Below are 25,213 nucleotides of genomic sequence, written 5' to 3'. Positions count from 1 at the left end.
TACAGAAGTCTTTCACAGTTACATATAAAGAGTAATATTACTGGACTGCTGCTTAATAAAACGCTGTGAAAACTACAGAAAGTGTAATCATAAACGATTCTTTCAGACAAGAAGACAGATACATGTTATTGCAGATTTTATTTCATTTGGGGAATATATATATTTGTTTGAGTGGTATTGTTAAAACAGCTGCCCCACAATGACTTTTATTGCTTTTTCTGGCTCTATTTGCAAGATAAATCATGTTCCCTTGGTGGAAGTCGATACCAACTACAGTGCACTGTTGCATTCAGTTAAAAGTGTTCTTCCTGCTTCAGGTTTCTAAGTCTTCTTGCCTATAATTAGATGATAAGTATTCAAACACTTAATTCATCCACATGAGGGTATTTCAGTCCTTCTTTGCAGAAATCTTTCTCCATAAGTGCAAAAGGATTTTCTGTTTTGCCAAATGATTTCTTGCTTTTTGCAGCAATTAGCATTAATTGCAAAAATTGACTTGCTGGCCTGGAAAATCAGTGTACCAGTGAAGGCCTATATCTTGAATACTATAAATTAATTAAAACAAGATAAACAAACAAAAAACAAATGAGCTATTAGATTAGAAGACCAATTCTCTCACCAGTCCAAAGGACAGTATTTTAGTTCATGTGCAGCAAGCATTTTACCCATATTGCAGGCCATCCCAGGTGATCCCAATACATTTTTGCAACCAGTAATGAAGAAATATTTAAGTTAGGATGTCAGCTTTGGAAAGTTTTAATTTTCCGTTTATTGGTGTAATTGTATTCCATCTAATCAAAATATTTTTATGGTTCATTGGTTTTTTGAAGAATAATAACATTGTGTGACTGCTATCACAGAGGTAATGCCAGACTTTGATATATTCAGGGAAATTAAATGTAGCTACTTTATGTGTCACAATGTTAAACTCCTTGTCTAAAAGGAATTAATGGTTTTAGCAATGCATTGTTAATACTCATTAATGATTTAATAGCACAAAGTGTTTCTGAACTAGTTCAAAACTGTAATATGTTTGGAGATACTTGATATATGTGTGTTTCTGCTATTCAGCCTCTCCCTCCCTGGTGGTTAAAATGGGTGAAATCACCTCTCTGGAGCATACAGGACAAGGATCTCATAGGCACGCTGCTTTCCAAAATGGCAGGACAGTTCAAGGATAATTTGAAAGTTAATGTACTGCACCACTGTGACAGCGAAGGCAAAAAGGACTTGAAGAGAAGATGGAGAGGAGATAGATTGTCACCCTTGAGAGGTGAAGGTTAGTTTAACATCTCCCCGAGAGCAAAACCACTTAGTAAGGTGGAGTGAACCTTAAAAGCTTTGGGGTTTGGTCTGGGCAATTATTCATTTATATATTTTTTAGCATTCCTCTCAATTACTCTAACTGCCACCATGCTCACAGTACCTTTTCAATGGTGTTGTCCTTGGAGCTGTGCAGCATATCTGGGGGAAGCCAACATTAGTGCCTGTAAATCCCCAGAATAATGTGTTAAGGGAAACAGTGAAAATGCTCAGCTTAGCCCTGCCATGTCTCCTCTAGGTTCACCTCTGCTATTGCTGCTGGTTCTTCACAACCATATGTCCCTGATATTGCCAGATATGTTAAGGATTACAAGGTGTAATGGAAGGAGTCAAAGGCAGATTTCTGCCTCTGCAATTAAATATGATGACACTTAACTTTTACTCTTTACTCTGCTCCCCATCTTAAATCTCTTCTTTCAGCAAAGCAGAACTTGCTTTGTCCAAAAGCATCCCGAGCATTTGAATACATAGACCTGTAAAGAAACATTACTCGTTATATTGAACAGTTTTCTGTGTAAAGCTTGCTTTCTATGAAAAATAGATATCGTAAATAAGATAAGACATTGTAAAAGCAAAATATTTTAGCCTCCAGGAGTTTTAGCACTGCCAGAATGTCTTATAGTCAGCATAGTATCATTGAGCCTGGCTGCAGGCAGCACTGTCCTAGCTGCCCAAGGAGACAGGCTGGGGTGCCTTTGGCTCCCAGCAGCTTTCTGAGAAGTGCAGGAGCTCTTAACAGCTATGCCACCTGTAAAATGTTGCTGCAGAAACATCCAAATTAAAGTAGGGTGACTTTTGCATGGTGTCTTTTCTGTCATCAGGATGAAATGGGAGTTCAGCGTCTGAATTGCTACCAAAAATCAGTACGCCAATGGAGCAGTATCGTTTAAATGTTTGGTCAGAGTGAGTGCTGGGAGCAGGGAAGTCCTGTAACTGTGTTTTGTGATTTTTACACAAAACTCCTTGCCATTTCCTGGAGAACCAGACATGTCTGATTTCATTTACTTCTGGTGTGTTTGCAAGTGGAAGAGATCTCGCACTCCAGCCCTGAGCCCCTTCTTAGGAAACACATGGTTTTTGATTACAGATTTCTGTTCACAGTGTTCCAGGGTAACATAACATTGGGAAATGAAAAGAAAAAAAATCCCAAACATAAGCAAACAACTCTAAGGCAAGATTGCAGAGAAAATGATTTCTGTCATTGTCTAATGATGTTTATAGGCTGCTTTGTCCCCCAGTACATTGTTAGTTCTTTACGATTTGAGGGGAGTTTTTCTATAGGTAGTGGAGCTTAAGGGGAAACCAAAATGACACAGTGAAGAAGGACCATGGCCTAGCAAGCCATATGTAATGGAGAAAAGTGTTTCACAGGGTTGCTTTTACTGTATGCTGAAGTTTTCTTGTTTAAGTTCCTCAAGTAAGACTCCTCTTTACAGGCTCCTCCCATGCACTTAAGTCCTGCATCTTTCCTGATGACAGCAGGAGGCTGCTGGTGGCAAAAGCAGCAGTTGTTAGATTGTTTCAACAAACAAGCAATGTTCTGAAATTATTTTTAGTTGCCAGAGTTGATAATATTATGTTCATTCTGTGATCAGAGTGATGGCATAGGAGTTTCAGCACAGCATTTACAGATATCTCGGGGGAGGGGGAAGTGTATTTTGTATCCTGTGTGCACATCCAAGCCATGTTTCCCTGCTAAGACGGATCAGTCTTTCAGTGTGTTGAACATTTGCACTTGCAGAACAGATTGAGTGCCTTCTCAAGTCCAAGGTGGATTGGCAAGGTTCAGCCCATCACAAAATGAAACTTCACATTATCTTCATATAGAGACCAACACATTTCATGCAGTGTACTGAAAATCCGCTAACTACATTTGGTGAGCTGTGCTGGATTTGCAATGGCAGCACTTCAGTATGCATATCCAAGCTCTGCTGTTCCTTTTCAGTCCCAGAATGAAAAGCCCAGAATCTACAGCCGGTCTGCAAAAGTCTACACCAGATTTAAGATGGTTTTATCAAAGCAAAAATAAGATTTGGGATTGTTCAAATTATTACTGGGCAATTTTATGGCCCTTGGTGCATTGTGGTAGAAGTGGAAAAAAAAAAAAAAACACAAAACAAACAAACAAACAAACAAAAACCATAAGACCCCTTGGTACTTTCAACTTTAAAGCTCTGTTTTAGGAGAGTTGGAAAGCTTTCTGCACAACTGGGTTGAGAGTGCCACAGAGCTTGTCTTGATATAATTCAAGAGATCATTTTAAAAGGTTGTGACAATCTTCAACAACCAGAGATCCAGATTATCCAAGAGATAATATCAAAAGATATGTGGCAGTGATGTTTCCCTATCACTCGGAAGAGGCATGAGGGCACAGAATGTAGGTCTTGGAGCCTTATTCTGTTTCTTGGCTACAGCAATGCAGAACCTTTCTTGCTTCTGTTTACTTATTCATTTGTTTGCTTGATGGAGATTTTTAATTGAATGAAGGAATACCATTATGTTCAAATACCACTCTGAGCATTAGCCAGTACTTAACACTGCATCATGTAAACTGACTGTAGAAAAATTATTCAGGAGAGGAATGATTTATATCATTCTTTATAAAGAGATATATTTTCTTAGAGCATGGAATTACAATAATGACAACTTGAACTCATCATTGATATTTGAAATCAACAAACAACAACAACAAAAATGCTCTTAAAAATTAACACCAATGATGCATTGATTCCATCTGTGTGATAGTAATGCCTAGGATGACAAGCCCCTGGTTATTTCACCTTTTATAAACATTTGTATAGTAAAGACCTTCCAGGCTCTTTCAATAAATGTAGTCTTTCAAAGACAGTAGTTTATTTGTGTTCACTCTGCTTTTCCTACATGTGTAAACAAGGAGTTGGCCACTGCATGCTGTGCATTTACACAGCAAAGGTCTGAAATTTGGGCAGCATGGCTTTTTGAAAAAAATAAGCCATCTTCCAGTTTCTAGTTCCTGTTGAAATCTGGATTAAGTGCAAGACAGGAGTCACTGGCTTGCAGAGAAGTCAGCTACTGCTAATTGAGGCTACTAACAATGCTTTGCCTCTTAGAGAGAAAGCATCTTCCATCTTTGAGCTTTGATCCTTATGCTTATCCTCTAATGTTAAGGAGAAAAATGCTGTCTTACCACTGAAAGGCTTCAGAAAAAGCCCAATTTTGTCCAGAGCTGTGTGTGAGCAGAGTGTAGCACCAAGTAGCTCACTGCAGGGAGAGGGGGAAGCTCGAGAATTGGTTGCTCCTTCTTAGTCAGAAGTGAAAGGGCAACCCTGGCTGCTCTAAACATGCAGGCTGTCTGTGGCTGTTTCAGTAATCCCACCGCAACCAGCTAGGACATGAAGGATGTGCTTGTGTAGAACAGCTAATTTCCTCTACCAGCCTTGTGTTCTTCCTTTCCAGCATATCCATCAAGGGGTTCATCAGGTGTTTCAGGGGGCCCTAATGCTTGAGCCTGCATTTACTCAAACTACAGCTGCTGGTGTATTTGAGTTCAAATATATGCAGGAATGCTAAGGCTGCCTTTACGGTTACATGCATACATATTTATAAGTATTTAAAAATATAAAACTTTCTTTAAAAAGGTTTCAAATCAAGTCTATGAAGAAAATGTGCATGAAGTGTAGTTGCTCAATGAACACACAAAATACCCAGACAAGGATATGAAAGGGGTAACTATACAGTAGCCTATAGAAGTAGTTGCAATTGGTAACAGGACAACCACTGCACAAAACATAACTGTAACAAAATCTGAATAAGTATGCATGTGAACACTGTAGATTTTAGTTCTGTTTTATTAATTCATATTCTTATTTCTTTCAATTTGTAAGACACTGTTTTTTGGTGGTAATAATCGTATTCTAATTTCTCCAACTCTCTCTTTTCTCCATCTCTCTATTTTATTTATTTTTTTTTATAGTGAGGGAAAATCACAGTTGATGAGACTCAGCAAATGGGGATAAATATATATAGTACCGTCAGGAAGTCTGCTTAAATCTAATAAGCAATATTTAGGACTTAGGCTTTAGTTTATCATAAAAAAAAAAAAAAAAAAAAAAAAGAGAGAGAGAGAGAGAGAGAGAGAAATGCTTATAATAACCAGAAAATACATAGCTATATTCTGCCATATATTTCTGTAGCTGCTTTAAAATAAACTGCAAAATCTATCAAAAATTTTGCACTGCATTCCCTGGAGAAAGAAAATTTAAGACTGTGAAAGCTTCATGAGTGTTTAATAATAGTCTTTTATATTCTATACTAAGCAGCGGTGATGATGTATTGCAAGATTAATACATAAATCATTAAGAGACTTTAGTCATTTTAATACACCAAGTCTGTGTTTTGCTTAATTTACTGATTCATCCTAGGGCATATATTGAAATTTTGTGTGGCCTTTCATTATAAAACTTGTCTTTTAATGGAGCACATAGCAATCTGGTTGTTCTGTAGTTTGATCTTAGCACACTCTGCCCTCCAGGCAAATTAACATACTGGAAACTGGGGAGCATGGTGGCGGGTGAAGGGAAGATGACACACACAAGACCACTGTAGTGGGAAGGAGGTACAAGCCAAACTGTACTGCTGGCACCAGCCGGGTTAAATGTAGATATGTGCTGCTCAGTACAGACACAGGTCCTCCGAGCTGTTTGTTGAAGCAAGGTGTGGTAGGGATGGGCAAGGATGCTGTTTCTGTACCCTTCCTTCAGGCAGTCTGCATCCGTTTCCTTCCACATGTGTGCATAGTGCCAAAGCAACTGCTAATGAAAAAGCAGAATGCAGTGTGAGAGCCCGCACGCAGTAGGTGTGGATGCAGTGGTCTATGCTGAGCAGCAGTTTTGCTTCCCCAATTATTCAGTGGGTACCTTGAGCTGACTTAATGTCCTTGACTAAACATGGTATCACTGGAGATGAATGGGAGACCTCTACAGCACACAGACCTGTTAAAGTCAGCCAAAAAAGAAGCCAGAGTAAGACTGGCTGCCAAGGGAAGTGCTAAACGTGGATCCAGTTTTCAAAATTGGATAGCAGCAGAGTCCATATTTAAACACCTAATTAGCCACTGCAGGCGCCAGTTTGAAATTTGGCTTCTCATTACTTTTTACAAATACATTGCCCCAGCATGCTGGGTAGACTGCTGCTGGAGACAGTACCATGGAGAGGAGTGGTAAAATCAGCTTCTTATGGAAATTAAAATAAATAAACAAATCAACAAAACACAAGGCACTCACTCACTCCAAAATTGAATACTTATTTATTTTGTTTTGGCAAAAAATACAAAACGATCCCTTTCTCTTCTCCCCCTTAAATTTTTGCAATGAAAACTCAAACTTTTCAGTCTATGTTGGGAAAACAAAACAAAACAAAACAAAACAAAACAAAAGAAACCCTTAAGCCAAAAATAATAATTTCTGATAAAAATAATCAGATAGAAAATTCATAGCCTGCCTTATCCTGATCCTTAACTCATCGGTATAGAATCAATGGAACAATGTTTTTAAAGGAAGAAGAAGGTCTTGTGTATTGCTGTTCTCTTGGCCAGATTTCAAAGCAACTAATTAAATTCTGTCTGCCTTGGCTCCTCCTATATGTTCCATTTAGTGAGTTGTGCATTGTCCTATTTTATCTGCATCAACATGGCAAAATGCTCCAAGGCAGCATCCCCTAGGGGAGACTGTTTTCTGTGGTAGGAAAGAGCCCGTAGACAGCCCCGCTCAAAGAAGTGGATGAGCAGGGGCCTCTCCAAGTTGCCAGCGCCAGGCACACAGCTGCCAGTCTTCTGCCTGGCCACCCAGTGAGGAGGCAGAATTTCTCACCCTAGGAGTCTGCCTGCCTTGCTGCAAGGCTTTGGTGCCCTGAGCCCTCAGGAGCCCAAATGTCACAGGTGTCCCTTGTGCGCTGGTGTGCCCATGCAGTCAGCTGGTAAACAGCCCTCTGCTTTGGGGCTGTACTTTGGCTAGCTTTTGTATGTGCTTTAATTTCAGAAGGCTTTTAGAGCCTTTTGAAAAGGAAAGTGATGTGGAAATGTGCAATGTCAATGCTGTTATTTTGTTTAGTAGACAATTATAGCTTCATTCAGTGTAGAAAATGTATAGAAGTGCACAGAGAGACTTCATTTAGCTACATAGCCTTTTAATTCAGATCATTCCATGTGTAGGAATACATGTATGCTCATGGAAGATGCAATTATGGTTCAGGTAGAGGAGCCTATGTGTTTCTATTTTCTGATTCATAAAGCCAAGACTGGATGTAATGAAATCAAGTAAGCAGCATCGTTTTTTTTTCCAACATTTTTTAATCAACATGAACCTATAAGACTGGGTTTCACGATCAAAACAGTCATTCAACGAAAATACAACGAAAATGTCAGTTCTGTGTCACAGACGATTCCTGCCTTGTGCAGGCCAGTGGTGTCAGATTCCTGGAAAACAAAAAGCACACACACACACTGAGAAAATGGAAAGAGAGCAGGTAAACATTGCAGGGGTTCTGTCAAAAGTGTCTGCTCCATGCATCCAATTTTATATCCTTCACATCTATAGTATGGCATTGAAGTCTGATTCCCTGCTGCCTTGCAAATCATTTGCATCTCCGCTCTGGGATATAAAAGGCTTCCATACTGATTGGATAGCTTTTTATATCTTCTGAGCACTCATGTTTTTCTGACATAGATATCTATGCAAAGTACAAGGCTTTTGAGGATCCGGCCCTTGTAGTTCACGCTTCGTTGCCACGAGGTAAGTCAAAACAGCACTGGCACAAAATGTGGGAATGGGAAGGAGCATTCACCATCCTCCAGCCTGCCTTCTGAAGAGTACCGACGGCCAGATGAGATCCAGGCAGAGCGAGTCTGTGTAGTCCCAACCCTGCTTCCCCGTGAGCTGCTTGCCAGGCAAGATTGCTCAGGGTCAATGCAGGAAGCTTGTCCCATGCCCTGGCTCGCCTCCTCCACCAGTGGGAGAACGGTGGCACCAGAGGAGAGAGAGTGAGAGCCACTGCCAGTCGGCTGCCAGGGGTGGCTGCAGATCAGGGCCTCCCTGTGGGGAACAGGAGACCTGCCTTGCCACACTAGGGGGGCTGTGGTGGCTGAGGATCTGGCCCTTCGAGTTATAAGGGCTGAAATATGCATCAGGCGTAAGGTGACATTTTGAGTGTCTCAGATCAGAGCATGGACATTACTGAATTTAAAAAGTAACTGCAATTTCCTGACTAATGCCAAGTCACTTTTATATTCATGCAGCAATCATTCTTTATTCTTAAAATAGACCATTTTACCCTGAGGTGCAAGTGATATCTTGATAATGATGGAGCCGCGTTACCCAGTGTCTTACTGCTCAGCCGTGCAGGGGCTGGTCACGATCAGCTGTCCGTTTTTATCCTTTCTCAAATTACACAACACTTTCATAGCCTGCTCTTGTTTTGCTTGAAGAGAAGGGAAAAAAAAAAAAAAAAAGGAGAGAGATAGAGAGATGCACTGGGTGTTCAGCAGTGTTGTCTTCCTATAGCTGAGCTGTAAGATTTACCATCGTGTCTCCCAGTTTCTGAGTCCATTCAGACAGCCCTAACAATTAGGTGTTCATTGTGCTGGGGATGCAGGTGTGGAGGATGAAACCGGCCTGCGTCTGTCGCAGAGACAGGACAACAACCAAGGGGAAGAAGAGAGTTGGGTCAGAGACATCTGTTCCTGGGGGCTGCTCCTCCATCTCCCTCCTTAGCAGTAGCAGCTGTCCTGCGGGCTCTACCCTGTCTCCATACAGGCTGCAGCTGACGCGGCTGCTGCCCAAAGGCTCCGGCAGGGACCACAGCATTTTTGCTGCCCCCAAGAGACTGTTGCTTTAGGCACCTGCCTGCTTTGAGCCGTCTGTAGTGCTAGGAACTACCTTTGGTTCTGCTAAGCAGACCAAAAAAAAAGGTTAAACGAAAGGCCCGTGGTAATTGTGAGAGGGAATTGTCATGGCATAGGACGATACTGAGCAATACTGAGGCCCTGGTCAGGAGGAGCATTTTAAGTGACATACCTTCTAATTTGCCCGGAGGTAGCTTGCTTATTTAAAAAAATACTGCTGCCTGCATGACATGAAACCCATCTAATCAGCAGTTCCTGAAAAGTTTGACTTGAAAGAAGGGCAGATTCAGCATCCAGATTACAGAGGCGCACAGGAGTCTCAGCAGGTCATGTTTTACTGTAACTCGTGGTATTTGTGTGCCTTCACTATACCTTCTGTTTGGCATAGGTTGAGGCAGCCACCTTTGCTCTAAAGGCTGCATATGACATAACTTTGGTTACTCTGACAGCCGCTCTCCTTGCCCCATCATTATATTCATCTCTTTAGCTGTGTATAATCTGGTGTCACTGCGACAGGTGCAATGATTGCCTTAGTCATCTGCACTGTTCCCACCAAAGGAGCCTTAATCAGGAACTAATAGGTCGTGCTGCAATACAAATAATAATAGCCAGGAGCAGTACAACGAGGCACGGATTTACTGGGTGGGAATAGGGTATGTGTGTGTGGGAACTGGGCAGTGAGGAATGGGAGAATAGTTCACCCCTAGATGATGGTATTCTGCAGATTGGTGCCTCAGTGTTTAAAGTTAAAATAGGTTGACAGGGAGATTCTGGCAGGTGCTGTGTAATGTTATTTTTATTATTTTTCCCCCATAAATCAGGCTTGGTATCTGATAGAATGATCATCAGAAGTGCAGAAAACAGCATGCCTGCTATTGATAAGCTGTTTCTTGTGAAGATTCAATGTATAGCTATTTGCTTGCTGGATATTGCCAAATGCAGTACATTGGATGCTTCTGCAATTCTGTTTCCCTTCTGATGATTTCTTTTTCATGTGCATGTCCCTCTCTCTTTCTCTCTTGTATGCAGATGTTCGTATTCACCCCATGGAGCCTATTCCCAAAGCAAACTTGCCCTTGTGTTATTTACCTATCGACTACAGCATCTTCTGACTGCAAATGGAAGCCATGTGACTGCTAATGTAGTAGACCCTGGAGTAGTGAATACCGAGCTCTATGAACATGTCTTTTGGGTTGTGAAAGTGGCCATATGGATGACAGCCTGGCTATTTTTAAAGGTATGCATTTTTTTCATAATTTTTTTGCCATGTCCCTACATGGTGAGAGATGCCATCAGCACATAGATGCAAAAGTTTTCAGAGTTTATCTTAATTTAATGTAATGTAAAGCTAATGTATAGATAATGACAGGCTTTCCCCAGAACTAACGCTTATTTTAAACGGAGAGAGAACACTCACGGTAAGACGAGGGAAGGCCTATCGCTGTGTCTGTGGCTGAACAGGTAGTTGCCCATGCATTAACTATCTCTGCACTGATCTATCTCTGTTTGTGCATGCATGGTAGTAGAGTTGCATTTTAACATGGAGCTGGAATATGCAAAGTTTTCCTAGGAAATGTCTTGTACGTCCTGTTACGAAAAGCAGACATAATCTGGCATGGTCTACATGCACACAACATGTTACAAAGAAGAGGGCAAAGGAAAGAAGGAAGCTGTACAAATGAAAAAAAGTATTGGTGGGAATTGGCCAAACTCCATGCTGGGCAGGTCCAAATACTTGTCCTTGGGAATGTGGGACAATGTTCATCTGGGTCTTTCAACCTAACACGTATTTATAATGGCACTTGACTTTCTATTATCTATTCCTGGTCTGTATTGGAAAACATAAAGCTGTTTAAAAAAACTTATCCAACATTGGGCAAATCCATTTCAGGTTAGCTTCAATAACGTTTTGTAGTGGTATGAGTAGATCAATATGAAATCAGTTTAGCTGCACAGGTGCACTGCTCTAATGTGAGCAAGCCTTAGAAAGACTTGTGCTGAGAAAATGTACTGCTTATAACTCTTTCAGAAAGTAGTTTTGGATTAAGTGAATGGAACCTGATTCCATTAGAGAAAATTAAATGTCCTAATTAAAACAAACTATTTTAGATCAAGGGGCATGTTCCACAAAGCAAATTAATTTTAAACTTTGATATGGAAATATCACTAGCTTTAATTTTAGAAATGAAACTGGAGGCTGGAAGAGTGGCTGTAAAATAAGATGCAAGCAAATAAACCTATATTTAAAAAAATTAATAGTATCTTCTGAGTACACCTTGAATATTGCAATAAAATTCTAATAGGGATGCTCATAGTATGTAATGCATTCTTAAAGAAGCAGAATATAGTTTGCCAGAAAGTATATATTAAACTTGTTTTGCCTCTTGTGATTGCTATTTTAAATCTCAGTCTCCGGTGGTGATGCTTTTTAATTGGACTGACTTCACTCTGCTAACGTAACAGTTTCATGCAGATGTTTCGGTGGTGCTCAGAATTGTCTCTAGAGCCACAGAATTCTGACCAAAAAAAAAATTCTGTGTTTGAGAGTGAGAATTAAATCTCTTGTTTACAGCACTTAAGCCCATTCAGTTTTATTGGTGTGCCAAGGGAGTCATTTTTGTATTATACTGACCATGTTTAGAAACTAAATGGGATGTCCCTGAACACACATAAAATGAGTTTAGATTTATCACAAGAGGGAGTCAAATACTTACAGCTGTAATAGTAATCCTGATCATTTTGTATTCTTTGTATGAGATACCAGACTAAAGGAATACTGCCTTGCAATAGGTGAAGGACAGATATACTGACTTGCATAGAAGTGCAATGTGTGTACTGCCTGAAAAAGAAATATATCAATTGCTTTTTGAGTCAGAGTGTACTCTGAATGCTTCAGTTACCAAGGCTGAGATTTTCACATTTTTATATAACACGCAATGTTTTTTCCTGTAGGAGAGTGAGAGGGAAGCTTTTACTAGCACTCGTCTCTTTTGCTATTATACTCTTCGGAGTTGCAGCTCTGACTTCTACTCTTTGCTTATTGCTTAAGATATGTTTATGTGTTTGGGATTGACTTAGCCTTCATTTTTCATGTTAAGGAGCACATTATTCCGTAGGTATGTGGTGTCCAGTGCAAACACCTTTGCAAACAGTCATTTAGTGTGTTTGGTGTTAGTCTCATGCACTAGGGTAAGTTTCTACTGAGAGAAGTAAGAGAGCAAGCGCAGGAAAATGCAACTGTTTGATAATACTAGCTGGCAGTAGGCATTATGGGTTTCTTCTACCCTGGAATTTCATTCTTGAGTGCACATATATGAATCTTCCTTCTAGGATTACAGCACTAACACAGTGAAAATGATCTGATATCTCTCTAATCATGTTGGCTAAACTAACTTTTATCACCCTGAAATATTTCAAAGTGGTTTCTAAAGGCACACAGGAAATTGCTTCACCCACTGCAACCTGGCGCTCTTGATAGTAAACACATCCCAGCTCATTCCGGTGAGGAAATGCATCATGGATTTATCATCTCATATTCTCTCAAGAGACAGTCAACATGTTGTTTGATTTCATTCCAAATTATTGTGGCAGAGCCTCCCTCTACTACCTTTAAATCCATTTCTGCCAACACTTTGGTCCCCATGGCATTCAAGTCAAATGCTTCCTCAGGATTACAGCACAGCCCTGACTCTTGCTGCGTTATTCTCTCTGGGTGAGGTGGCTCAGTGAATCAGGCAAGGCTGTCGGCTCAACAACATCCACCCTAGAGCTGCTTCAGGATATTTAGATACTTAAACAAATAAACCTACAGCTTTGTAAATAGGCCACGATATGTACATATAATTTGCTCAGAGTATTAACAGCTCGAGTTTCTCAGGGCTGCAAAACATTGTCTTCTGATCTTTGTATAAATCTCAGAAAAACCTCTGCCAAATATGTTTGCTGGGGGGGCTTTCCCCCAACAAAATACAGTGAGAAACACCCTGAAGAAATATGATAGGCCAAGGTAAAGGAGATGGTGGCTGTCATAAAAATTGCAAAATGAATGCCTGCCCTTTAGAAGTGGTGGTGCTGCTCCTTCTCAGCTAGATTCTTTCTCAGGAATGTTATTGTGGTACTTGTTCTAAATTTCCATTTTTCAAATGGTTTCTCTACATATTTAATAAACAGAGATTGCACCTGTCACATGCAAGAGGGAAATTATGTTTATTCTTCAAAAAATAAATTGATTTCTACCCCCATGACTGCTCAGTAAATAAAAGCTGACGAGCTGTCATGATTCTTTGTAGAGTATTGTGGAATATGTTTTCTCTTAGGAATTTTTAACATAAACTGATCTTTTTGTAGAGATAATGTTCAAACTAGTAAACAATTATTAATTAATAAGATAATAATAGATGAAAAAGACATTCATCAGGCATCAAATTGCAATGTAGCCAACTGTGCAACATACCAGTTTTAGTGATGGGTACTGTCCAAACTGGAAGCTGGGAAGGTACCATTTCCCTCTCAGGTACTTCTGCTTCTGCTACAGATATTGAATCTTCATTCTCAAGCCAGATATCCTCTGCTTGTGTTACAATTATAATGTCTCACAGGAAAAAAAAAAAAAAAAAAAAGATGTTGACTCATTAATGTCCAATATCAGGGACTATTCTGGTACTTTTGCCATGGATGTAGAAACATTTCTTGCATGGCAGCATTGTAAACTTCTCCAAAACATTCTTTATGACACACTTGGTGAATGTGTCATTATCAAATATATTTGGTCCTTCCAACTCCCTCAGACTGGTGTTTAGGAAGCATCATGGAAGAAGACTGTGCATCAGGTCTTGTCTCAGCTGTCATTTACGAAGACATAGTGCCATATGAGTGATTATTGACTGACAAACTGAAAATGAGTAGGATGAGTGACCCCACTGGCCTGTAAAAGCGAAGGGAAAGGCAGAGTCTAGAATACAAGCTAGAAATCAGCCAATATAAACTGGTTCATTTCTTTTGTTTGTCAAAATAAGCTTAACTTGAGTGTGATTTTCCTATAATGTTTTTAAAGAAATGTTTTCAATCTGTAAGTGCTGCTAGAAAACAAGATCTAAAGAACATGGATTCATCATTCATGCCAGAAGACATAGTCATGCAGGTCTTATTGCAGCATTTCTTATTCAAACTGTCCCTTTGGCACTCTGAATGCAGAAAATTCATTTCATCCTCCTCCCCGAGGTGTCAGAAGACAAACACATCACCACACAATAACACCAGCTGTAGAGAACTAGAATAATTAAATTCTACAGCTGAAAGCAGCAATTCATCAGCATCAACATCTTCAATCCATGCGAGTGTGTGGTCCTCATGTAAAGCTAGTCTAGAAGTTTCTCATGAAAAGAAAATTCCTTGCAGGAACATGTCATTTGTGGTTAATTTTTACAAAAGGCTTTTCAGATCAAAACTGAGATTCATGTCAAAATCGGAGAGAAGGAAGCAGTCCACTTTATTCCAGTAGTTCTCATCTTTAACAAGGTCCCTTTTTTGTATATATGTACAGTGATTTAAGCTTCTTTTTTTTTTTTTTTTTTTTTTTTTTCATTCCAGGTTGTAGTCAGAGTGATAGGGCTTCTTCTTTTCTGTCTAATAAATATTTCATTATTCATAAAACCACAGAACAGTTCTAGGGGGAAAAGATGGAGCGACCCACCTGAGGAGGAAAATGAGCAAGCTACCTTTGAGCTACTAAATCCTGGTGATGTGGTTATTTTTCTTAGATGTGAATGCCCAGACTCAACACCCTGTTAGGGGGTATGGCAGATGCTTTACTTATGTTAAATTTATGTTAAATTAGAAGGCTTAGGAACACAGGGTGCTCTTGTCTGTCCTATTTAGGGCTAGACCCCTCTAACATAGACTGACTCCAAGTGCACGCCTACACAGTCTGGTCTCCACTGGATCCTGTGATTCCCCTGTGGTCCCAAGATATTGTTATTTTTTTGTGTGTTCTCAGGTCAAATGGCAGAAATATTTATTGTAAGAGACACTTTGAGAGCTGCCAGAGGCTGTTTTGGTGGCAGAAAAGTGAAAGATTTGTGGTGCATGCCTTGTGTGAAGGGGTAAAGGTGCTGTACAGAGGTGTGCAAAACTGCTGGGATTGTGCTGGAGAGCTTCAGGGGGAGTCAATGCTACTGAAGCTGGCATTCAAAGACATGTTTGGAGCAGCTGCTGGAGTGATCTATCCCCAAACCACACCCAGGCTTCCTCTTGGAAGAAGCCAGTTGGAACAGGACGAAACACGGAGCAAGCTAGACATGAAGCAGTATGCACAGTCAGAGACCCATCTCATGCCCTCTCCCACAGTTTTAGTCATTTGGTTGAAAAGGAAAAAAGGATTCTTTTTTTTTTTTTTTTTTTTTTCCTTATTAGTGGGAAATGGGAAGACTATCTTCCATCTTTTAAAAGTGTTCACAGAACAAGAAAACTATTTCAATGCCTAATTCTGCCTTCAGAATTGATGCCTTTTAGCTTGGAAAACAGTTTAAAGAAACACAGGGTAAATCTACACCTTGCATTATGTAAAAATTTACACGTGCACTATATACAATTGTTGGAGTGAAAATTCTGGAATTGTAAGTGACTGAAATTTTGTGATAGATTTTTTCCAGCAGGCAAGGAGCATACTGAAAAAGGGTATTTGTATTGTGTGAGAAAGGTTTTATCCCTAACTCCTGTGTGGTAAAAGATTATTGATTTAACTTGACAATTCTGGCAAATTCTTTCGTTCTATCTGAAAATAATTCATTTTGTATCCAAAAGAGTTAAAAAAATACTCTTGCTGTAATGGGGAGACAGTAAGTAAGCAGTTAATTAATTGTGTAAATATGTGAGCCTAACCAGCATTAGCACATCAGAACATGTCGTCTTGTAACCTGTAACTATTTTCATAGTCAGAACCCACAGTTAGCTAGGGAAGACATTTTCTGTCAGTTTATTCCTTGCTAACATATCTTGGTAGTACTTTCCTTTGTATGTAGTTAATATGTTTGTACGGTATTCTATTCTCAGTTAGATGTATTGTTAAAAATGGAACAAACATAGAAAGGTAATTTCCTGTGGACCAAATACATGTCAGGGACTTGGTACTGATTCTAATCAGTTAAAAAGAAGCAAACCACAAAACCTTTAATGTAAAGGTCTCAAAAAATAAAAAAAATAAAAAATAAAAAAGAGGTTGAAAGGTTGGGGAATTAGGGAAAATCTTGAAATTTCAGCTATACCATTAGACTTTCACGCTTCAATCATAATCTTTATAATTAGGGGCCGTTCATCCCATAAATCTCACTGTACACAGACTTCCACTACTGTAATTCTCCCTTAGACACCCGGGAAGTTCTACCTCCATTACGACATAATTAAAATTCCGTTTACCTTCTGCCAGGTAACACAGTGGTGTTTGAAACTTGAGCCCACTGGCAGCAGAGTGCAGGCTAGTTACTAACCTTTCTCATCAGAGCATCTCTTGGATACCTCTCTATAGAGAAGGAGCGAGAGAGAGGGGGCCACCCCAGCCACACCAAAATGCACCCTTCAGCAAGAGTAGGAAGAGGAGTTACAGACAGTTTCACTCTTCCAAATTAGAAAAATAAACAAACAAAAAAACAAAACAGAACAAAAACAACAACAACCACAAAAAAAAACACAACATAACACTGATTTAAGGAGAATGACCACTGGCTTGCCCTGGAAAATCCTGCTACTGGTAGTGTGGGTGGGCAGCAGATTTAAAATAGATCACTAAAAGGAGATGCAGAGGAGGTGGTTGTAGGAGTGCATATTCATATATATATATACATGAAGAGTTTACCACCAGATGTGGTATGCATTATAGATCATAGAATCATAGAATCTTTGAAGTTGGAAAAGACCTCCAAGGTCATCTGCTCCAACCATCCCCCTACCACCAATGTCACCCACTAAACCATATCCCTAAGCACCACATCCAACATTTCAGCTAATATTTCTCTAGGGATGACCTTCCTAAATTCCTTAATGTTCTGTTTATTGTGAGTTTGTTACATCTACATGTATAATGAAACAATGCTGATAAAAAATTATATTGTGAAGCCCCATCACCTTAAGCCCCTGCTTACTACAGAAAAAAATAATTTTAGGAGCGTTTGGGAGATTTACAACCATGCCTTTCCACCAAAGGCATGTGAATGTGAAACTCCTTAATTTACCAGTAATGCAAGGAGACAGATAAAACCTTTCAATGTAAAGTAAGGAAACTTTTGTGAACATAGACACTTTTTAATACTTATCCCAAGCTTTCAAAGATTGACAGAAATGACACATTCTGCAGACCTCCCCTTTTCCTGTGGTCTAAGGCATCTCTGCCAGGAAGCCACCTCTGACAGAGCCTAGAGTTCCATAATTTCTGCAATATGAATGCCCATAGCAGAGATCTTCCTCCAGTGATCTCCATACATACACTGGAGTCACTCCTAGTACTGGGTCTGTCTTATCCCAAGATAAATATCTACAGTTGACAGATGAATTAAGTCCTTGGAATGCCTGTGAACTGCAAATGGGTCCTCTGGTGACTAGCTCAGCTGTAGACATTTCTGCTATAAAAATATTAAGTTAATTAAGATTAGGCCTATCCCAAGGTACAGGACATTAAATCTATCATCCTTTAAAAAGCAGAGAGTAAAGAACACTAGAAGATAGTGTGGTTTTAGCTGTGTGCAGAAGAGGGTAGGAATTGAAAGGTGTGTTCATGTATCTGGAGAAGAAATAATCTGTAAGCAAGTTGGTTTTTCAAATGGCAACACCTAGGTGTTTGGAGTATGAGACAATTTCCCATATAAGTGATAAATGTATTCGTGGGCAGCCACAGATGAGGTAATCCCAGTTGCTTATGAAATGTATTTCTCATATCTGTTTATGATCATTCTGTGCCTCTACTATTTATTACACAGGTATTGGCATACATTTAAATGGGTAGTTACACAGGTACCCATAATAGTGTCAAGTATGTAGCGAGAAATGTATGTAGCGAGAAATGTAAAAGAGTGAACCACAGCAAAAAGCATCAACTATTGAAAAAGGACTAGCAATAGCAAAACAAATTTTTAAATAAACAGGATCATCCAGCACCTGGTTTGTGAATTTTGAAAAGTCTCAGTTCAGAAGTCACTTGAGTAACTCTGGCTTCAGTAAAGATTTAGTAAAGATTGTAATTACACAATTGTAATTGCCATCCCCAAACATCAGTGTTTGCTTTTTAGAAAGGATACTGAGACAGTGCAAGATATTGTTCACATGGTTCATTTTATTTCTATAATGTTCTCAGGTAAATATGTGTGATTTTGTGGATTTTAATAGGTGAAATTAAGAAGGAACTTTGGAGCAGTGGCTGTAGCCCCCTTTTCTAGAAGGAGCTTGATCTTAGATGTGGCATGTTTACAATCTACTAATACAATCTTTCCAGAGTTAGTAGTTTATATAGATTATTACATATTTGAACTTTGAAATTGCTGTTGGGTCTGCGAGTCTCGTCAAGGAAAATGACTGCATTTGTTTGCTGCTGCCCCAGTGCAGGTAAGTGGAAATAAAGACACGAGTTTTGTTTTCACGTGTCAGGCACTCTGTGGGGAACACAGAGCAGAGGCAGAAGAGGATTTGGATGAAACCTGAGCAATATGCAATAACACAAGAATGAACTTGGACAGCTTTTAAAGGATGGAATTTTTCTGGTATTTGTTTGGCCCTGTCACACCACCCTAGTTTCCTGTCCCTGGAACAGTAAGGAGGTGATGCTACTGGTCCCAGTCTCAGACAGTTTGAAAATATTTTGTCTGCTCCCAGTATCTCTTATGTGCTCTGCAAAGTCTCGGAGCTTGCCACCACCAATTTACAAACTTTACTGAACACCTTACTAACAGTTTATCCAATTTAGTATATATATTGTTTCCCTGATGAATAGCAGGGGCCAAAGTTGGTGCCTTGTATCTGGCAGCCCTGTGTCCCCATGCCTTTGCTGGAAGCAGCATTGTGCTCTCCCACTGCCTTGAGTCCCTGCAGCCAGCAATGGCATGCTGAGGCTGAATGTGTCTCAGGAAGGGAGAGCAGTATTGATTGACTTATTCAGTATTTTTGCCTGCCAAGCTCTTGAGATGCAAAATGCAGTCTTCCAAAGCGTCTGCCACTTGTCGCAAACTATCCTAAGATGATTAAAAATGTAGAGAGAGAAAAGCTGTCCTGTTGCTTTTGGAGCTTGGAGTGTTGAAAACAAAATTACACACTATGAGTATATTTTGACAAGTGGATCTGCTCTGAAAATGAACATAAAAAAGGCACCGTGGGGTGGCATGTTTATTTTTTTCTGTCAGGGTTGTGCATTACCCAGGTGCAAGGTAAATTTTATGACTGCCTAACCCATGAATGCAGCTTGGTCATTTCTCAGAGAGGTACTCAGTTATTACCAGTCTCATGCATCATGACCATTGACAACAATTTAGGTCCCCATTTTCCTTTGCATGTAAGTAGATGACTTCTGTGACAACTTTGGTACTTCATCAGTGGCTTTGCACAAGTGTTGCTGATCAGAACCTGCTAAACAAGTAAATGATGCCCAAACCTAAGAGCATCCAGGTCTCATTTTTGTACCGTATTACTGTAGCAAGGATTACCTGATCTGACTTTGCATCCTCTGTGTGGAGTACTGTCCTTATGTAAAGCGTTTTACATGTTTGTTCCTGCTCCTTAAGGGTTTTCCTTGATCTTGGGCTGCCCTTTTATATTTTTTGCCTGGTTTAGGTTTGTGGCACATGTGTCCTATTTTATATGCCTATTTTATGGAGAAGTGGATTAAGACTGGCACAGATACACTAAACCCTAATCCCTTTAGAGGGCCTGCAGGTCTCCAGAGGCAGTAAGTACTTCAAATATTTATAATGCTAGATTCTGCTGATGTTGCTTGAAATCCATTCAGGAAGCAGATCTGGAAGGCAGGAAGCAGGGATTTTTACACGGTCTTTTTTCTAAATATAATTGCACTGTTAATACTATTTTATATACATTCAGCACTTAGTACCTTGGTGTGGTGGTTTTACCGTGCTGGGCAGTTAAACCCCACAACCGCTCTCTCACTCCCCCTCCTTTAGATGAGGAGGGGGAGAAGTAAAGCAAAGAACAACTCACGGGTTGAGATAAGGATAATTTAATTAAAGGGAAATAATTATAATAATTAAATAAAGACTACCATGAACTAAACAATTTAACTAAGGGGAAATAAAAGGGAAAGGGGAAAAAGGGAGGAAAACAAACAAACAAAATAAATGAAAGCTATATGGAAGTGCAGAGGAAAGAAATTACTCTCTACTTCCCACAAATGAGCGATGATTGACCACGTCCTTGAAGCAAGGCCTCAACGCACGCAGCCGGTGTTCGAGAGGAGGACCGACGTCTTCTCAACGAGAGCCCACCCCCCCCCCTCTTCTTCCTGTTTCCACCTTTTATTGCTGAGTGTGACACCACATGGTATGGAATATCCCTTTGATTGGTTTAGGTCAGCTGCCCTAGTGATGTTTCTCTCCTCACTTTTTTGCCCACCCCCTAGGAGGGTTAGAGAAAGGCCCAATGCTGTGCCACTGCTGCTCAGCAGTAGACACAACACTGGTGTGATAACACTGCTGTTCCAGCTACAAGTACAGAGTACGGCACTGAATGGGCTGCTGCCGGGAAAGTTAACATTCCAGCCAGACCCAGTACACTTGGCTGTATAACTTCTCCTGCGAGAGTTTCAATGCACTCTGCACAGCACTGGGTCAAAGTCAGATTGCTGGTGACTCATCTATTTCCAGCTTTTTAAAAAGTGATAAAATATAAAATGTGTTTGCTCTGACGTACCTGGATTTGTTGTCTCCAGGTCACTACACACCAGTTTACCTAGAGGAACCAAGAGAATTGCAAAGCACCTCCAATGCTCAGAAGCAGCAATAGTACACGTGATGTAAAATCTGTCTCATGCTCTTCCAGCTGGGAAAACATTTGCAGCATTAGACTCATTGGGCTTTCTAGACATTGAGCAAGATGGTACCAGCATTATAAAAATAATGCAACTTTTGTGTGTTGATTTTAGTTCTACCCTGTAGCTCTGTAGAAAGTATATACAACCACGGTGTTCTGTGTATTTTGTTTTGTTTTGTTTTGTTTTGTTTTTTAATGTTCATTTTTAAGTTACATCATGATGTCTGTCAATACCCTTTAATCAAAATGATTGGGAATGAGGTTGCTTTTATTTTGTCATTTTGTCAAGACAAGACAGCACTATGAGGAGAGCAGAAGTGTTCCAAGAGGTCCCTGGAGTACCCTGTTCCTTCTGACTTCCCATTTCTTGTTCTGAATCCATTTTTTTCCTTTTTCTCTTCCATGATGAAGGATACATAGAAATGGGGAATCCAGTAAAAGGGTCCATAAATGAAGATTACTCAACAAATATTCATTTTGATTTTGAAGATATTGAATGCCCAGGAAATCCTTCTTTACCAACATTTTTGATGAAAGTGTGCCACTTGTTGCATTCCCCTCCACCTTTTTTACTTGCCTTTGTAAATAGCTCTTTGGGTTGCTTGCTGATGAACTGTGCTTCCAACAGTGCTGACTCTTGGGTATAGGAGGAAAGCGAATATAGGACTATGGATCAGACTGAAGAACCTTCAATAAAATGAAATCCTTGATTGTTCTGGTCAAGAAAGCTGTGAATGCTATTAAAAAAATAAGTAAACCTATCTGAATTGAAAACAGAGCTATAAAGATGGTGTAGGTACTCTGTTAATCTTTAGTCTGGGTTACTGCAAATAGCCAGGGTTGAGGTAGGGGATGACACCTCTGTGAGAGACTATGGCTTCCCCTTGTGCCTTCCTGACTGACTGGTTCTCATCTCAAGTACCTTTGAGATGATGAAGTCTGGGATGGCTTGTAGCCCTGCTGAAAGTCAGATGTGGTGCTCCAACTGGCAGCGTCCACACTAGACTAGTGGGGGTTTGCATACCAAGTATTTGTGTTCCTAAAACGGCCAGAGCAGAGAGTTTGGTTCAGGATTTTGTCTGAGAACAAGAGAGAGGTATTCTTCATGTTCCTATTTTGTAATGGCAAGTCTGCTTCATCTGAACTGGTGTTTGCGCTGCTACTTGCCATATTCCTCGTAAGGGGGTGTCGAGAGGCAGGAGACCTTTTCTCCATTAACACCAGTGACAGGACCCGCGGGAACGGGGTTAAGCTGAGGCAGGGGAAATTTAGGCTTGATGTCAGGAGGGGGTTCTTCACAGAGAGGGTGGTTGCACACTGGAACAGGCTCCCCAGGGAAGTGGTCACTGCACCAAGCCTGTCTGAATTTAAGAAGAGATTGGACTGTGAACTTAGGCACATGGTCTGAACTTTTGGGTAGACCTGTGCGATGTCAAGAGTTGGACTTGATGATCCTTAAGGGTCCCTTCCAACTCAGGATATTCTATGATTCTATGATTCTATGATTCTATATTTTTCTCATGTAAAAGATATACTGCATATTTTAAAATTAAAAAAAAAAAAAAAAAGAAAAAGAGGTCGACTTATTTTTAGTTTTGTTGACTTCTTTTTAAACGTCAATATGGTAGTTTAGAAGGGCAAAGTTGGGTTCATGGACTCGGGCACGTCCTTCAAATGCGAGCATAAGACCTACTGCAAATTGCAGATCATGGATTCATTATGATAGCTAAAATGTGTTAATGCTCCAAATTACTGAGTTAAATCTTTGCCCTCTGATCTGAACGGATGCCCTTAAAAAAAAAAAAAAAAAAAAAAAAAAAAGCTTTGAAACTAAATCCTTTGGATTATACCAAAAATTTGAACTGTCAAGAAATAAATGGTGTGGTGAACTGAATCATAGGTCTCTTAAGCTGCCCTAAATTTAGCTGTGTTTCAGTAATCTCTCGTTCACTTCTCATTGCTGTCAGCAGCCCACAGGGTTTCTCTTATATTTATGATGGAAATGTCTGTATACGAATCATGTCACAAAGATGTATGTTTTTTGCCACTTCAAGGATTCAGTAAACAGTGCATAGTTTCTCTGGTAAAGAACACCTCATTTCTGGATAATTTGTACAAACAAGCACTTCGTGCAAATGGCTTTCTTGAATAATAATAAAAACAACAACAACAACAACAACAAAAACCACATTATTTTCATGTGTGATACATTAAAGGTATTTTTGTTAAGCAAGCGCATGTAACTTCATTGCTTGTCTTTCCATATTTTCAGTGTCAGCATATATGTCTGTAAAACTTCTATTGAAGGCAGCTATTAGCAGGCTTTAAGTATTTTCTTAGTTCAGCTACATAATGCCTTCATCATAGGAAAATAGATGTATCTAAAATGTGGGAGCCTGCGATACCTCTAATGTTTTGGAGTCCCTTTGCTAAAATCTTTGAAGATAATTGTCATGTTAATATATCAATTGTGTTCAAGTACAGTATCTTATAACATACAAAACTATATTAATAAAACATAATTTACTTTTTGGTCTTATGCTAAAAAAAATGAGGCATATTGTAGCTTTTCAAGTTATACATACATTACCATGTAGTTTTAAATAATCTTTCACTCTTAATTTCAGTCACCTGCAATACTTTTTTTTTTTTTCCCAGAAAAGATAGATTAGTTGTTTTAACAAAATACAAAATGCTGAATGTTTTTTAAGACTGCAAAATCATTGCATATGATCTGATGTTTATTGTTGTCAGGGTAGATTATGGATGAGAACCCCTGCAATTATCCTCTGGTTAACATACTTTAGTAGTGGAAGAAAGGACAGAGCTATGGTGCAGCTGGCAAGCAATCAGCTAACCTCCATTGCAAGCGTTTAAAGAACCTCTTCAGTGGAGCTCCTTAATGATAAAATATGTAGGGCTGGGTTTTCTGACAATGCATGGAACATGATCGATGATAGTAACCTTTTCTCAGAATTAAACTGGAAACGTGGGGGTGGGCACTGCAGTGCTGTCTGGCTCACAAGCGTTGGGATAGCAGCTTTCTTTCCTGCTCTTCACACCATAAATAAATTTTTAAAGTTTATTTTTAAAGATTATAAATATATTCTGGGGTATATTCTCACTTCCATTTCATTGAACCTCCTTCGCCCTTTATATTTTTTAAATAGTTACATTAGTTACGTATTTAATGTAGAAGCAGCTACAACAGGACAGAGAACTGTCTAGATTATAATTTCTCCTTTGTGCAATAGCAAAGTCTGTGAGCGTGAGCAACTCTGCACTACTTGCAGCTGAGGTGTACGCTGGGAAAAATCTTTTGTCTCGTTTCTATTATTTTTCATACTTGCCTAATACAAGAAAAAAAAAAAAAACAAGAAAAAGAGTGAGCGTTTTTGAAATTAGCTAACATTTTCAGTGATGAAGGTAAAGAGCATACTAAAGTTGGGAATCCATTTTTGCTTAGGGAGATATTTTCTGTAAGAATGTGTATGTCAGTGCTGTTTTCAATGTATTTATTTATTTATTTTTCTGTTGTGGTCATCTATGGATATTTGTAAATTCTTCATAGTATTAATTTGGACTAGATGAAGAATCTGTCTAATTTTTCAAGAACCAAATTTATTTTCTCCATTTTATTATATTAATGTTTAAAAATATTGATGTTTTTTTCTGAAACGTTGTTAGCAAGCTACCCAGAGTTGGTATGAATCGTTAGTAAGCTATCCAAATCTGATTTCTATTTGCAGCTGGGTATTTATTCCTTTGAAAAGTCTCTCCCTCAAATCAGATGCTGCTTGTAACTGTTGTCAGATGTTGGAGTAGCTCAGTTACGATGGCGAGCGTGAAGTTGTTTACTCATTTTCAAAATAAAGAACAGACATTTGTTCTGGGGTGTGCACACTAATTTGCAGTTAGAAACTAAAGAAAAGGTAGAACATTTCAGGCCATAAACCAGCCATGCCTCAAGATGCCCATGACTCAAAAAGTAGGGCA

At 39.5% G+C, this 25,213-nt stretch overlaps 1 protein-coding gene across 1 annotated transcript in view; it reads left to right on the top strand.

Annotated features, from left to right (window-relative positions):
* DHRSX (dehydrogenase/reductase X-linked) overlaps window positions 1-25,213 on the top strand; it is a 173,745-nt gene that overhangs the window by 132,519 nt on the left and 16,013 nt on the right. The window contains 1 exon segment of the mRNA XM_084505905.1: window positions 10,229-10,436. Coding sequence (XP_084362031.1) covers window positions 10,229-10,436 — 208 coding nt within the window.

The sequence above is a fragment of the Aythya ferina genome, assembly GCF_964211825.1.
Source record: "Aythya ferina genome assembly, chromosome: 1".
In the NCBI taxonomy this organism is placed as follows: Eukaryota; Metazoa; Chordata; class Aves; order Anseriformes; family Anatidae; genus Aythya; species Aythya ferina.
This window is presented reverse-complemented; position numbering and strand designations above follow the sequence as displayed.